We start from the raw sequence: 16629 nt of genomic DNA on the forward strand, positions 1-16629 counted from the left end.
ATGTGCTCTTTGTCTTGTGTGTCTTCCTCTGAGAAACCTTCCCCACAAGTTTTTGAGCTCGGAAGCGTGGTGTGCAGGGCAGCTTTCCCATTGTTCTGCAGCTCTCACTGTCAGTAGTACATTTTGCAGACAGATCATTACCAAGGCTGATCAAATTCCTATTATCCAGATCTCTTAATCCTTGGGTGTTTTTCTTGGCTACATTCAAGTTTTATCATTATGTCCTTTTAAGGACAGCTTTAAAGACTTAATTAAAATAGTCCTCAGCTAATTTCTGTGTGGTTCTTTTTGAATCAAGTTTATTACTTTAAGTACTGGCAAGGGAGATGATTTTTCTCTAAGAAAATCTCATTAAAGCTTTAGCATTCCAGTTTGGAAGACGTTCCTCATGCTGGACCCCTTGCCCACGCTGAACTGATGGGAGTCTATAGGATCTGAAAGTTTGCTCTGTCTCCCTCCATTGTCACCTGGGATTTGGCATGGGCATGTTTACATGAGCCACAGTGGAGGTGTCAGAGGAGAAATTCTCCTGGCCCTGCTTTCTGGGGAATGGATGCGGGATGTTAGTGGCCTGTTCTGGCAAAGCTTGGCTGAAGGTGAGCACCTGGGGCCTCTGACAGGCCTCCAGCTTACCAGGTCTGAGCTGCTTTTATGCTTTATCTTCAACGGTTTTGTAGACGCACTCAAAGCAAACGTTGCAATACAAGCCTTTCTTCCTTGGAATATGCTATTTTATTTGTGTTTGTTTGTTTGTTTGTTTGTTTTGTTCTGTTTTTAGTAGAGAAAAATCATATTTAGGCAGATGCTTGGTATGAAATGTGTTGACTCATACAGGAAAACCTCGGTAATATTTTCAACAAAAATTAAAAGCTCAAACTCTGAAAGCAGGAGGACACATTAGCGCCACTAATCCTATCTCAGGCAGAGTTCCCATCAAGTGAGCTGTGCTTAGAAACCACCGGGCCCCTGCCTCTGCAAGGGCAGTTTCAGGATGGTGGCTTCTCCGTGTGGTGCTCCCCAGAGGCTCTGAGCCAATGCCAGCCCGTGCTAGTGAAATAGCTGGTCTGTGTGCAGGGTATCTGGCTGCCTTGGGCTGTTACTGCACAGTCTCCCAGAAAATCAGCTGCTGGGCTTGTGCTCCTCCCAGCATACCTCTCATTACTTTTAGCCTTTCAGCTTACTTTCCTGGTTCAGTTCCTTACTTGTGTTTTCTGTAAACAAAGAAAAATTCCTGTAGCTTTTGCCTGTTGAAAATAACCATTCTGATTTAAATTATTCTGACAAATCACTGTATCATTAAATTTATTATTTGTCTGACATTCACATATTAGCAATTAAAATCTTGTACTGTGCTGCTTCTCATTTCCTCAGGTTGTGAAATAACCAGACTCCACCTACTACATCTGTCATTACAACATATTGTTTAAGAAAATCATTGTAATATGCAAAAATGCTTCATTCATCGCAGGAAAATTCAGTGCCTGTGGCTATAGACTGCCCCATTTTTTTTCTATAAGAAGCCTCTTTTGTAGGGTAATTGCTAATGCATTGCATCTTCGTATACAAAGACGCATGAATTTTAAACACTAAGAACATCTTTGCATTCTCCTTAGAGATTTTTCAGGCTACGTCTGTAAATTTTTATTTATTTTAATTTCTTTGAATGACCAAACACTTTTTTTTTCTATAGAAACTTCGAGGCTACAAAGGCAAGCACCACAGAAAGAAACAACCATGTTTCTCCAAGTCTCGTCTCCCCATCTCGCAGCAGCTTTGCACAGTTACTCCCAAAATTCAGCCACTTCCCCCATCAATTTCACTCCCATTAATTTTTTCACTGGTAACTTAAAAATGAAAAATTGACAGTTGAGTCAGCTTTGCCAGAGAAGCAGAGGCAACTGTTTCTTTGCATGTGTGTTGCTGTTTATCCTTTAAATGTGAACGAACTGGATTTTCACACCCATAGCCCATAATCTACAGACTGAAAAATTGCATGGTATAATTACAAAGTAGCTTGTGCTGCTGATTTTTTTTCCCATAGTGCTTTGACAAAGTATTTTTCTATAAGAAAAACTCCTGAAAGTATACAAAGTATGAAAGAAACATTGAGGGAACATCCGTGTTTTAGGATGGCACTTCTGTTCCACTGCCCTGGTGCCAAACAAAGCCTCTAGGACGTGGCATTTTTGTGCAGAATTTCTTGTCATCCTTAGGTTTCTATTAAATTAAATCTGTTCATACTATCAATAAGCAATGAATTAAATACTGACCAGAGGAAGAACTGACAGCAGCCTGGATGACTTGTTCAGCACGTAGTGATCAAGTACAAAACGTTAATGGACTGTCAGTCTGCATCAACAGCTGTGAGGAATGAGTCAAATGAAGCAAGGACAAACTGTGATAATGTCAGTCAAGTTCACCTCTGTGCACGCAATTCACAGAACATGGGAATTTCACTTGATTTGATTAATAGGCTAATTATTTATTTTTACATAGAACTCTCATAGAATTTTCTGAACCATAGGATGGATGCAGCAATAAAAATAGCATTAACATATATAAAAAAATCACGTTCCTCCCTACCTTCATCTGCCTTCATCTCAGACTACAAATTTTTTGGAATGAGTTTGTGTTGTCTTATGCCACCTACATCTGGCAGTTGTACTATACTTTTATTATGCTTATCAGTTCCAGGACATTCATTGTTGTTTATTCTTGTTTCAGTTAAATAATTCTGGAATGTAGTTTTAGAACTGTATTTGTTGTTATAGCAGGTGTTTTGTTGACAAATCTGAAGTTATCATTGCAGAAGTTTTGTATGTTGTGTAGTTTATGAGTGTGTTGGGATTAGTGGGTTGACACAGAGTGCAAACGATATTAATAGATAAATTCTATTAAGATGGATCCACTTTGTCCAGCTCTTCCCTGTTTAATAGAAGAATTTGATTCTCTCAGTTCTGTTTATTTAGATTTAGCACAAAGCCATTTAGTGTAAATAAAACTGCTACATTGTTGTCAGACTTAGGTAAACATATATAGATAAAAGTTGTTGTTTTGATGATACACCACGCATGCTGGCATGGACAGCTTCTGTTGCCTTTATATAACCTCTGCTTGCTTCTGTATCTTCTTACTATTTGTATTACTTTTATTACTTTTACTATGAATTTCTTAAATTTGTTTGGAGGAAAACAAACCTTTTTGTTCTGTAAGATTTTTTTTTTTTAAGATCATAAAATCTTTCTGCCTACACTGAAAGTGGTTTTCCCTGCTGTAGCTGTCTGCAAGCCATGATGGTGCCAGGAGATGGAGCTAGGACGTCCCTCCAGAACGTCTGTAGCCACTGTTCTGTGTGAATTCAAGTGCAGATGAAGAGATGAAAAATGTTTATAGTTTATGATTTAAATCTTATGCTCTGGACAGGTGTACGCCAAAATATTTTTGCAGCTGAGCTCTGTCCAGCCCTTGCTTCAGGTCAGGGAGAGCCACTTTAGCTGCCTGATGCGTACCTCATGCTTCCCAGAGTATCCAGCTGTCTGCTGCTCCTCCTTCCAGGTGCAGTGATGGTTGGAGGAGTAAAAAACATCTTTAAAACTCGTGTTTTTAATGTTTTTTGTTTGTTTGGTTGGTTTGGGTTTTTTTTTGTACCTTTAAAGCACTGCTCAGGTGGTAATGAGCAGGATGCTGTCTGACTTGACCTCTCTTAATGTTGTGCGACAACAAAATGGTGAAGCAGCCTCCATCAGAAGTGTTTATTTACTATAAACCAGCTGATCTGTATGAAAGGCAGTTGTGGGGAAGTGGTGCGCTGCTGGCCGTTGGCGTGTGTGAGCGCCCCAAACCGCTTCTGAGCGGAACACCTTGAAGTCCTGCGAAAGACGCTGAAGCCCGGCTGTGCTCTTGGCAGTGACACCCGGCTGTGCTCTTGGTGGTGACAGCAGCCTGTTCACGGCACTCCTCTGCTTCCCTCCCTGCAGGTGAGTGAGAAGATGTAGCGGGGCGCGGCGAGGAGGAGCAGCCGCAGCGCCGGGACGGCGGGGCCTGCGCCAGCACCCCACCACGCCGCCTCACCATGTCGAGGAAGGGCGCCAGCAGCCGTGCCCGGGGAGAGAGGCCCGAGGCCTTGGCCGCCCTGCAGGCTGCCAATGAGGAGCTCAGGGCGAAGCTCACCGACATCCAGATCGAGCTCCAGCAGGAGAAGAGTAAGGTGTGTGTCTTCCTTTCCTTTCCCTCCCCCAGTGATTAAAACGAAGGCAGCCTGCTCTGTCTCCTTCCCACCACTCTTTGCCTGTTGCCCCACACATAGCCAGCTTGTACCTGACTTCAGAAATAAATACTTGGGGCGATGCACATGAGCAACAGGGACTAGCCTTCTGTGTAAAATGATAGAGCCCCTTCATGTCATGTTTTATATTGTTCCCCTTGTATTTAAGGCAAAACGCTCCCCATCTCTAAACCCAAGGGCACAGGGTCGCGGGTCCCGGGCAGCAGCGGTACGCACGCTTGCTCTTGTGATCGGGGAGGAAACAAAGTCCAAAAACCACGTAGCTACGTGCCAGCAGGAGACCTGGGAGAGTACAGAGCTGCTCGAAACAGGTGGCATGGCCACGGCGGTGGGCTGAAGCTGTGCACCCTTTTTGTTTCTCCTACTAGAATTTTTTCTAGCGAGTACTTACCTGTGTACGAGAATGTGTACCATGAGGACTTTGAATACAACTTGGTGGTGGTCAGAAGTTCCCTTTGCTGGTTCTTCTCTTTTGCACTGAGGCTAATTTCGTTTGGAGGTTGTGCTCAAAGTCTTTCGGACTGCCAGCAGCCCCACCAGGACTCTGAGCTGCCTCTTCCACAACCCTCAGCACCTTTCTCAGCAAGGGCAGGGCAATGTTATTTGTTCTTCAATAATCCCTAATTAGTTTCCACTGATAAACTTTTGTTTTTCTGTTTTTTGTTGCTTCAGAGCCCTAACAGAGAAATGCATTATTATGCCAGGGACAGAATTACATCCTATATTTTTCCATTAACTTGCATCATAATTTGGCACTGTAGCCTATGATTCTAATTTTTAAGGAAGCTTCCAAAGGCGGTGTTTGTGCGTGTGTATATATACTTATACACATACACGCACACGCATATTTTAATAGAATATCTATTAATAATTTTACTGTGAAGCAGAGTTTACGGCTTTAAGACTGAGGACCCTATTTTCCTTCCCTCAGCCTTCCCCAGTCCCTTTAGATATAAGGTTTCTCATCATAGCTTTTCTTGACTTCCTGGTTTTAAAGTGAAATATCGTTTTACCCTTCTGTGGTCAGATACATTTTGTTATTTGTAATGCATAATTTATTGCTGAAAAAGCATCTGATAAAATGCCATTGTTTTGTGCTTCCCAGTAGCTCTCACAGAGCTTTTTATACCTTGCATATGCACGTGCATACAGCACAGTTCAGATCTGTGTACCTGAGCATGCCAAAATAATGGCACCTGGTTTCTTGCATATTCTTTAGGGGATGTGGTATGAGACCTGCAGATACCAGCTGAAAAATAGACTCAGACTTCCTCTATAAGGTGCTGGCTATTTCCTGAATGTTTGTTCTGTTTATAGCACCTGTTACTGACACGTTAGTCTGCTTTCTGAGCATATACTTCATGTAGTGTTTGGATATTAATGGTTAGCTCACTTGGGTTTTGTGCTTCTTGCATAAATTTATGATACTTACGTGTTCACTAATGGATCTAGGTCACTAAACTGGTCAAATTAAAGTCTATAAAATTTCAAATGCTTATTATTAGTTTATCAAAATAGGATGTGATGCTAAAAATCATTATTGGTGCCTAGATTCATCCTCAATATCAGTAATTTCTAAAGTGGCAATGATATGATTTTGTTTCTCTTTTTCTAAATATACAAGTATTTCCACTTATGCTGATTTCTAGTGAAAGAAATGTCTTCTACAGAGTTGTCAGGATTCTTTTTCCTCTTTTCGCAAATTACTTTTTCTTTAGAAGAATTATCCCAGTTCTCTGTAATGTCACAGTTCTTTTCTTTACACCTGCAGTGTTCGGTTCTGTGGAGTGCTCTCATATGGGAAACAGATTTAGGCATGTTCTTAGCAAGAAAACGTTCCTGTGTCATCATAGGAAAAAAAAAATACATCTTTACTAAAAATAATTGACCTGAACTTTTTTTTTTTTCCCCAATAAACACTTCAGTAAGTAATTATAGTGTTGTTAATATCCACTTTTTAATCTTAGCATTTAAATATATGCACTGGCTGCTCTGATAAACATCCTAGGGCAGAAAAGATAGAGAGAATTGATGTGCACTCCCTGCCTCTGAACAAGCCTGCTCAAAGGAGATAGTCAGTTATGCAAACACTTTAAATGCTACTGCAAATACATGCTGGGAATATTTTCTAGTGCAATGCCTGCCACCATGCCACATCCACTTCAATAAAAATCTGAGGTGGATCGTATTTTCCCCTGACACGTGTGGTTCTCATTTGTACCCCAGGGCAGCACCGATGACAGCCTACCAACTTTGCCAGCTCTTCTGATGTGCATGCACAAATGTAACCTCACAGGTATATTCACTACTACATAAGTCAGAGTTGAAGAAAATAAACTTTAAATTAGTGCCTCATTGAAGTGCAATGGTTCATAGCCACATCCACTCGGAGGACCAGATTGTATTTTAAGGGTTTTAGTCATCGTCACCCTTGGTTTTGTTTATATGGAGCTACACTGGCTGTGTTAATTACAAGGTAAACACTTACTGGTGCTTCTGGGTCATCTGTGAGAGAGGATGGATCTCATTAGGGCTAAGGCAGAGATGTTCCCAGAGTATTTATGGTATACTTAGAATCAGATTTACAACCCTGAGTCCCCCTAGCTGCACTGCTAGGTGTGTTACTCAAGATCCCCACAGGTACCTGCCAAACCATACAGTGGCCACCATGACCACACGCTGAAGGTGTTTTCCACAGATTGTAAAAACCTTGTCCCTGTGGAAATGTTGTTGCACGAGGTTCTGTAATGTGTATGTTGTTCACATGAAATTCTCCAAGAAAGGAAATTTCTCCTTTTTAAGTTTGCAGCATGAAGGCAGAAGGAGTGGTGAAGTTTGTCAAAGTGGCTGTGAGCAAAGCTTGGTGATCCTATTTTTACCTGGAACCTCTTTAAAAAATGGATGATTAATATGTAATAAAGCATCTAACGATAAAGCATGGACAAAATGTCAAATTTGTGCTTCTGCATGTGGTAATAAGAATTCATCGGGCAGGTCTTTCTCTCTAAGGCACAGTCATACAACAATGAATTCTGACATAATAAAGTGATCCATGCCATTTTTAGATTACCTCATAATTTGTGGCAATAATTTTGTTGATAAAAACACTGCTCTTTTTTGATTTTGCATGTAGGTCAGCAAGTTGGAAAGAGAGAAAAATCAGGAAGTTAAGCAGATCAAAGAACACGAACAGCATAAAAGTACAGTGGTGGTAACAGAGCTCAAAGTCAAACTTCATGAAGAGAAAATGAAGGAGCTCCAAGCTGTTCGAGAAGCACTTCTGAGGCAGCATGAAGCTGAACTACTTAGAGTAATAAAAATTAAAGATAATGAAATCCAGAGACTACAGGCCCTTCTCAATGCTGTACGTGATGGGGCTCCTGACAAGGTGAAAACCGTGCTGCTTTCAGAGGCAAAGGAGGAGGCCAAGAAGGGGTTTGAAGTTGAGAAAATAAAAATGCAGCAAGAAATTTCAGAACTTAAGGGCGCTAAGAAACAAGTGGAAGAGGCTTTAACTATGGTCATCCAAGCTGACAAAATTAAAGCAGCAGAGATAAGGAGTGTGTATCACCTGCATCAAGAGGAAATCAGCAGAATTAAGAGGGAGTGTGAGAGAGAAATTCGCAGACTGGTATGTGTTGCTATCTGTATCTATGTTTTTAATAACACTAATGTTATTGATAGCAGAAAAATGAACATTAATGCTGGACTGCATTAAATGCATGAGGATAGGCAACCAAATTTTTGCAGCTTGCTTCAAATGAGTTTTCTATCTGCTAATAGTGATGTCAGAATGTGTTTTCTTTTAAACCTGCTAGGATGTTTTGTATGGAACTTTTTATGTCTGTCAGTGCCTATTAATATTGCTCATGTTTCAGATATGAAGAACAGGCCTTTAGTTACCAGCTGCATTAGGGTAATTCTACAAAATACATATGTTTCTTGGTCTACAACAGGGCCTATTAGCCCCTTTCCCCTCCATTTCCCCACCATTTCTTCCTCACCGATTCACTTTCATCCCTCCCTTTCCCTGCCTTTGCTAATTCCTGTAAACATCCCATAATAAGCTTTATGCAATTTCAAAATGCTATTGCCTCTGCATCCTATAGTCTAGAGTCCTATAACCTGGTGACGATGACTCCCATCACTCTACAAGGTGTTCAGGTAGTTTCTTTCTCTCTGTGTCCCCCTCGGTGGCTTTCCCCCAGGACAAGTGAAGCGGTGATGCTCCTCCTTTGGTGGTTACTGGGGTTCCTTCCCTTCATTGCTCATCTGATCCCTGCTGGGTCGTCATGTATGCTGATCACCTAGTCAAACTGTTTGAGTCTCAGGTACAACAGTTTGAATCTCAAAGGCTACACACCTATGGCTTCAGAGTATACCTCCAATGGGCTTTGAAACTAGTTGGGGATGTTAAAATGGATCGTGTTCCTTGAAAAACAGGAGAACTCCCTGCAGGAAGGAAGAGGGAAGTCTTTGCATGAAAACCTGGCATGCCACCACCACTTTCTGGCTTTTAGAACAATTTCTCCCTCACTGGCAGCTTAGGTGCTTGCCTTGCAATTCACTCAGTCTTTTGAGCGCAGCACAGCTGATTTGCAGGACTGTCTCTCTTAACTATTGCTGTCATTCCCAAGAACAGGGGAACAAATGTAACACCCATACTCCTGTGAGGTGTATTTTGGGTCTTGTTTCAGTATTTATTTGATGCTATCATCTTTTTGGGTTTGCCATGCTTTTTTATGGTATGCAGTGGCTCAGGATCAACTCATTAATGTCCCTTCAAAGTCATTCTCATTTGACTATTGTACAAATCCTAAAAAAGCCAAACCAAACCAAACCAAATCAAACCAACCAACCACCATCAACAACAAAAAAAACCTGTAAGTGAAAGCATGGCACTGTAGCCATGCTTCAGTGAACATCCTGCAAAACCTCCCCACCGCAGGGGTGGTGCAGCACCAGCTGTGTCCTGGCAGACCAAAGTGACTGGTCTGGCCGACAGACCGTGTGCTGCTCCCCTAGTCAATTCAGCATTGCATACCCTTTATTTATTCCCTTGGACTCTCAGACTTCGGGTAGTTATTTTTGCCCTCATAGAGTATTTTATTTTTATGAATAGGATATTAAAATAATTTATAACCAACTGATCTGTTGATACTGGAGAAATATCCTGCAGTGTAAGTACTTTCTTCTGTAAACATACACTACTAGATACATTGATTTAATACATCAAAATGAAAGGGTGGCTAATGTTCATCCTAAATAAACTTAAAGCATTACATGAAAATCCATTCTAATGGCCTCTAATGTAGAAGCCATAAAATAAATATGTTCTTAGTTATAAAGAATAGAGTGGTTTGAAGTTATGTTTTCTAAATTGCCTTTGAAAATCAAAGTTTTTTTTATTCCTGCTTGAAAGAATGAAATTATCTAACTGTACTAATTAAATTACACAATGCCATCATTTTAACCAAGCCCTGAGTGCTTCCTGAATGACTTTAAGTACTCTCGGTTCCATTGACTTGACCATAATTGATTTCAATGGGAGCTGTTGGCTCCTGGCACCTTGCAGGGAGGGCCCTGATGTTTCGAGGGGAAAGGCTGGTGTCACGTCCTATCATAAAAGCTCTCTTCTCTATGAAAATGAGGCAATTAACGAAGCAATTAGGCTAATACCGAAACCAGTGCATTTTTCCTCTGTTAAGATAGAGGCCATCAGCAAAGCCTGTTCACTAAGTCTGGTCGGGGCTGCCATGATATACAGAGAAATGCAGAAGAGCCCGGTGTGAGCCACTCTGTGCAGCAGAGCAGCGCTGCAGGTCCCAGCCCGGTGCCCCCGAGGAAGCCTGGCACCCCAGGTCCAACGCTGTGCCTGCTCAGCCCGCAGCGCTCCCCAGGGCGTCCCGCCGTGCGCGGCCAGGCAGGCGTTGCTCCGCGCGTAGCAGGTGCGGGGCATGAGGCTGTGGACTTAGCAGTCGACACCACATCTGCCACCGGTACTTACCAACAATATTAGTGTTGTATCTTTAAACTAGTCGTGTTCATTAAACTGCCCCTTACCTGCTACGGCTCTGTGCAGATGGGGAGCTGTGCCCCGGTGTGTGCAGCTCAGCTCAGCCCCGCCGAGGAGCCAGATGGATTTCTGCCCACTTGTATCTGGCCCAGTGCTTGTGCATATTGCATTGCCTCTGGCCCACGACTGGGGATTGCACGCTCATGTAGAGGCTGTGGCAGACATCCAGTTCTGAATTGTTAATAGTTTCACGTTAGGACTGTAAAAGCTCCGTGATTCATGTACAATGCATTATTTAGTCATTTAACAAAGAGGGGAAGTGACCTTCGAGCAAATTGCTATTTCACTTCTTGAAAAATACTGCTTTTTTGTTTTATCAAAATGGAGAAAGTATATTCGTTCATGTTTAGGTCTGCAATGATATTAACCCTTCAACATATAATAATCATCTGAAGTTATTTGTGTCTGATAGGTACCATTTTTCATTTTCAAGTTTTTTCATTTCCATATTTACTTTCAAAGTACATCTGACCTATCTTAGGTGCAGAATGGAAAATACTTCCATACATAGTCAGACAAAGTCTTTTGAAAAGGTAAGCTTACATTATTCCATTATCTTCCTTATAAATTAAAACTTTTTTTTTCCATTGTACAGACAAATACATTTGTTAGTGTCTCACTTTAGAAAAATGTGGAAAAATATTAGATGATCTTTAAAGTAATGTGTTAGGAAGATACAGTATATAGCAAAAAGGAAATGCACAACCGTACAAATTTACTTCTGGCAAAATGGAGTTTATGTTGTTCTTCAACATCTTCTTAACTTCAGGCTGAATTGTTTTCCCATCTTTTGTGGGATTTTTGCCAAGGGAATGCAGGATATATATGCTCAGGCTTTCAAAATACCTGGTTTTACTGTGAACTTTTCCGTTTTTATGACTTAGTAAGTCATCAAAGCTACAGCAGAGCAAAACTACAACAGTGAATTAAGTTAAATTGTTGGATCAAACCAAACCCAGCACTAGTGAATGACCCAAAGCTAGTGAGCTCTGTCCTTGCTACGTTCCTAAGGGGAATCCTTGCATCCTTGCCCTCTCCAGAAGAGGCTGGTCTTGGGGAAGGCACGGCTACACTGCAGCCAGTCAAACCCGCTGTGCCTGCGTTGTGTGCTGTTCTCCAGCTCCAGCAGGAAAACTAAACCCAAAGTACTCTTGTGGTCAAAATGATGCTTTCAAATGCAATTGTAAGCTGGGTCTTCCCTTCTGCTTATGGTCTCATGCCATGACATGCCACTCGGACACACGCAGCAAATAGGCTGTTAATTAGAGATACAGTAATTGCTGGTGGCAATTTTGTAGTTTTGTACCACCAGCACTGGGAGGCCTGCAGACTGTAATGGCTACCAATGTGTAATATTTTTTTTGGAAACAGATCCCACTCAATATTTACCAAACAAACGTTCTAGCTTTTTCTTCTAGATACTTTTCAGGTGACAGGGATGACTATTACTCATTGGTGCTGACAGCTTTAGACCAATCCCATACAGCAAAGCTGAGCAACTATCAGTCCTGTGAACATTGCAGGAAAGGAAATGATGTGTTCTGCAAAAGCGTGTGTTCAAATTGTTCTGCCCTTGTGTTTTCTATTTGCACACACAGCTTGTGCTGTTTGTGTCTGTGAAGTCTGGGTGTGAATGTCTACAGAGAAGTACAACTAACCCAGTTAAGCTATTCCTGTCTCAGAAGCTTAAGAAACGTTAATGTAAAAGATGAAAGTCACATTGCGGATGGTAACAAGTAGGTATGGCAACAACCTCCTTTCTACAGAATTTCTAATTTTAGTAAACTTTTTTCAGTTTTTAATTTGTGTGTTTCAAAACAGCTTAAAATGCTGTGTGAATGTATTTAATTACATTTGTATGGTCTACCTCTAATAACAACCTGCCCTGTATCAGTGTACTCACATCCAGGGAACACAACCCTTCAGTCGTGAGAATGCCATGGAATTAATTGGCCTCAAGTTTTGCTTAGTGGAGATGAAAATTCAATGTGGTAAAGAATATTTAAATTTTACATAAACATAAATTGGTCAGAAGTGAGAAGTGTTGAACATCAACACTGCGGTCTCCTTTCCTCCTGCTTCTTTTTTAGGGGGACTAAAACAAAAACGAGGAAGATTGAAAAAATGAGATTTGTTACAGACTGGAAAGCATTTATTTTCAATTGAAGATAAAACTTAGTCGATAACGACTACTAAAAGGTTTAATAACCTAATATAAAGCCATTGTACATTGAGACCTCTGTGGCTTCTTTATGGTAAGCCAGCACCAGGGACAAAGAGGAGAGCAATCTTTCAGTACCCTTCTGAACTGGCATGTCTGCAGGCACTTCCCTGAGATTGCTCTGCTAGGCAGTGGTAAATTAGTGAAGATGTGACAGTTAAAGGACCATTCCTCAAGAAAAGTGTGTGTCTTTTTAAATATTAATTTTATCGGTGATTGACAGTCTTTTTCTTCTCCTTTTTGTTCCCTTATATGGAAAAAAATCACTATATTTGGTATTATAAAGGCATCTCAACAGTCGTTCTACACTGAAAGCTAGACAAATTATTCAAAGGGATTAACTCTTCCTTGCAAATCATTTGTAGTTAGAACCTCATTTACACCAGTGCATTTCTTATTCCAACTTAGCCCAGACTACTGAAGGGTAGTGTTGTTCATTAAAAATTATACAACATTGTTGTGGGAACCTATTTGTCTGTAATTTAACTTGGCTCACCAGTTGGAATGATTTAGGGAATCAGCATGCAGTTGAAACCTCTAAGTGGGTTAGTGGGTGAACATGGGTGAGGTTTTCAAAAGCACGCGATGGAATAATTTTAGCAGATCGCTCTGTTAGCACCTAGCTATCAGTTAAATATATGTGATGTACCATACGTGTACAAATTTCTCCTGTGGGTGACAGGAGTAATTTCTCCTTCTATCTTTATGCAGTTATTTCTCCCATTCAATGTACCTTGTTCTTCAAATTTGGTATTACATTTAATTCTGTTACATTTTTGTTATAAATTGTTTGAAAATAATTGTTATTATTCATTGAACAAATTTTCTCTTAGTGATTTTTTAATATATTTTAATATAAATCCAGAAATATCTAACAATTTAAGTAGCTTCACTTGTACCACTATCAATTTTGTGTACTGCTGTTCACACCTAACACTATAAAAAGGAAGCCAGTCTTCAGAAATAAAAGCCTTTAGTCGCCTAGTGAAGGAAAATTTTTTATTATTTATACCCTGAGTGGGAGCATCAAATTCTGATTTCACCTGCACCACTTAACCTTTCTGCACTGCACAGTGTAACGCTTTGGCTCTTTCAGCATTGTTCTAGAGATTTCAGGGGAATTATGGTGATTTGCAGGATGCTGGATCCAGCTCCAGCTCATTGCACTAATTGTGATCGGGAGAAGCTGGAGCATTGCTGCTGCAGTGCTTGGGTCAGAGACACTGTTCCCGCGCATGCCTGCACGGGGGAGCAGGCAGGAGCCACTGCGGTGGTAGGGCTGCAGCTGGAAATGTCACCGTTCCCAGGCAGCAAAGGACTGTACGCGTACTGCAGCGCGGTATTGTCAGGAAATGGGCATGTTGCATTTCCTGGGCATGTTATAAAAATGCTGTTTGGTTCAGTATAGCTGGAATTCAGGCAGTCTGCAAACAGAATCCTTCTTTGGCCACTATTGTAGCTGAACCCTGTCGCTGAACAAAGTTTTTGTTGATGGATATTGCATGTGCCCTTGTTCAACTGCACACAGATGAAATATGTTGTCTCCTCTTGTATTTGACAGCTTGGCAAGGTTACTGGAGTCGTGGTAATGCACTACTGACAGTGAATGCCTTTTTACCATGGTCAGTTCTGGAAGAAGATGTTACAAGAGAGGTTCCCTGGGTGAGAGCCTGGTGGATAGCCCTGCACAGCTGATGGACCGCAGCTGCCATGTGGCAGCACGGCGCTGGGGCAGTGCCAGGGGTGGTTGCCGGCGTAAAGGGGTAAAGGGTAAAGGGGTAAAGGTAAATGGGTAAAGGTTTTGTCTGCCTTAATAGGCAGACAAAGCAATGGGATAGCCACAGCTTTATTCTAAGGTCATCTAATGGTAACTCTTAAAACCCATGCAACTGGCAAGACTCAGGAAATTCAGAGCCTAGAAGTGTAGTTTCACCTTATGGCTAGCCATGCTACGCACAAGAGGATACCACAGCGCCCAGCCATGCTCCCCCCACCCCAGCATCACGTCCACCCACCTCTCCTGAACCAGACTGTGCACACACACAGTGAGCCAGCTCAGTGAGCTGCCTTGGCAGAAAATGGATCACGAAAGTGAAAAAGAAGAGTTTTCCCATGGTCTGATACCCTGAGCCAGCTCACGCTGTCGTATCGCCTAGCTCTGGTAAGGAGCTTGGGAGGGAGTGGCAGCGTGTGGGACCACTGCTTCTGGTGGTGCTTTGCTCGTGTATTGTGGCATAGCTGCAGTGAGAAACTTTCCTCTTGACGACTTGCTGCTCTAGCAATGCCTCTAGCAGCAACGTTAGCATGGAACGCTCTTGGCTTTCACCTCCTCCCTCAGCTACAAGATAGGTGCAGCGGTCTGTGTCCCCGCTCTGCTAACGATCAAACGGGCTGGGGCATTCCCTGCAGCCACAGCATAGGTGGGAAAAGGGCACGTGGCTGTAAGGAGAATTTTACTTTTCTAAAAATATATTAAGTGCTTTTCAGAGTGCAGTTTATTACTGCAATATACGTTGTAATGACACAAGATGTTACAATTGTAAGAGGGAGAGGTAGTAACACTTTCCCTTTTTTTTATTTTTTTTTTGTCCGTGCTGAAGTAAGAAAAATTTTCCTTGGTTACAAGGAATATGAAAGCTCATTGTGCTCCTGCACTGTGTGTGCTGTCGTCCCACCATTGGCAATGACAGGACCCAATGCTGATTTGGAGCTGCAGCATTGTATGACAGCCTGACTCAGATGTGCAGGAATATTAACGGAGTTTCAGCACCTCAAGTTACATACGCTGACTAGTCAGCAGCACCAGTCTGCAGGTATGCTGCTGCTCTCTCCCAGTCTATTTGTAAAATACAAATCCTAGTAGTTTATATAAATGTGCAGTATCAGAGCACCGCATTTGGCAGGCTGGCTGACTTCATATAGCTGGCTGTTGCTGATGAGTGACACGCATCGCAAGGGCAAAGAGGCAATTGCATTTATTTCTGTGGGAGTGCCAGGGAAAACGTTCAGGGAAATGCAGAGGGAGGGTGAAAACGGACACCCGTCCCTCATGGCCGGCCTCCCCGCGTGCCTTCTGCCAGGCCAGCCCGGCCGTGGGCACCCAGCTCCCTGCCCTAGGCCTTCAGGGAGGTGAGGACAGGCAGATCCCGGTGTGTGCCAACTGCTGGCTCTGCACGGCACCTGTGGGGAAATGTCTGCTGTGTAGCAGCTCCAGCTGGAAAGGGTTTTTCTCGTTTGCATTTAAAACCCCTCTCTAAGAGTGACTGGCTTTTTTCCACCACGCGCCAGTACCTTCAAAGGCAGATTCCTGCGGCGTGCAGCCACGCTCCCGGTGGCGTCTGCGGGATTTGCAAAGGCCCAAGAACATCACAAGGAGAAATTTCCCAGCCAGGGAAACCTACACATGGATTTTACAATCATCGTGGAAACAATACATTTTAAAAGAGCCATAAGGGTTAAGAACAGCAAAACGCGACGCTGTGCTGGGAATTGCGCTAGATAGCACAAGGAGGGAATAACAAATTTAAGTTTGCATGGGATTAGGTTTGCATAATTGATATCTGCTGTGCTCGCAGGCTGGATATTAATTAGCACTCCTGCATAAATATTCATTCCAAGTCAAGGCAGCCTGCTAAAACTGAAGTGGGAATATCCATGGCACGGAGCAAGGCATCTTTCCAGGTGATTGGGTGCTGTGCTCACATGTGTGCACTGCCACTGTCTGGTGAGTGCTCCTGCTGTCTGAGCTGCCAGACAAAAGGTGGGGAAGGAGGAGGCACGGCCGGGACCAACGCTGCTCCCGGGGCGCGATGAAGCAGGCGGGTGCGACAGCCGGGGGGGGCACGCGCCGGGAGGCTGGCACCTCTCCCCGTGAGTTCAGTCCTTTCCTGTCTTAACGTTTTCTTAATGTTAGCAATGATGTGAAGAAATGTGCTAAGTAATATTTTCTGGTGAAATGCTTCTTTCAATTAGTATTATTTCTATAATATTTCTATAATAGTATTTAATAGTGAGATGGCCAATTGTTATACATATTTCATGAATATG

General features: G+C 42.4%; 1 protein-coding gene across 4 annotated transcripts in view; it reads left to right on the forward strand.

The window, feature by feature from the left end:
• JAKMIP3 (Janus kinase and microtubule interacting protein 3) overlaps positions 1 to 16629 on the forward strand; it is an 89520-nt gene that overhangs the window by 29960 nt on the left and 42931 nt on the right. For all 4 annotated transcript variants that reach the window (XM_040563953.1, XM_040563952.1, XM_040563955.1 and 1 more), the window contains exons 3-4: positions 3978 to 4207; positions 7419 to 7916. In XM_040563953.1, the coding sequence (XP_040419887.1) occupies positions 4073 to 4207; positions 7419 to 7916 (633 nt within the window). In that variant the 5' untranslated portion in view covers positions 3978 to 4072. The remainder of the gene's footprint in view (positions 1 to 3977; positions 4208 to 7418; positions 7917 to 16629) is intronic.

This window comes from Cygnus olor, chromosome 7 (genome assembly GCF_009769625.2).
Source record: "Cygnus olor isolate bCygOlo1 chromosome 7, bCygOlo1.pri.v2, whole genome shotgun sequence".
Lineage (NCBI taxonomy): Eukaryota > Metazoa > Chordata > Aves > Anseriformes > Anatidae > Cygnus > Cygnus olor.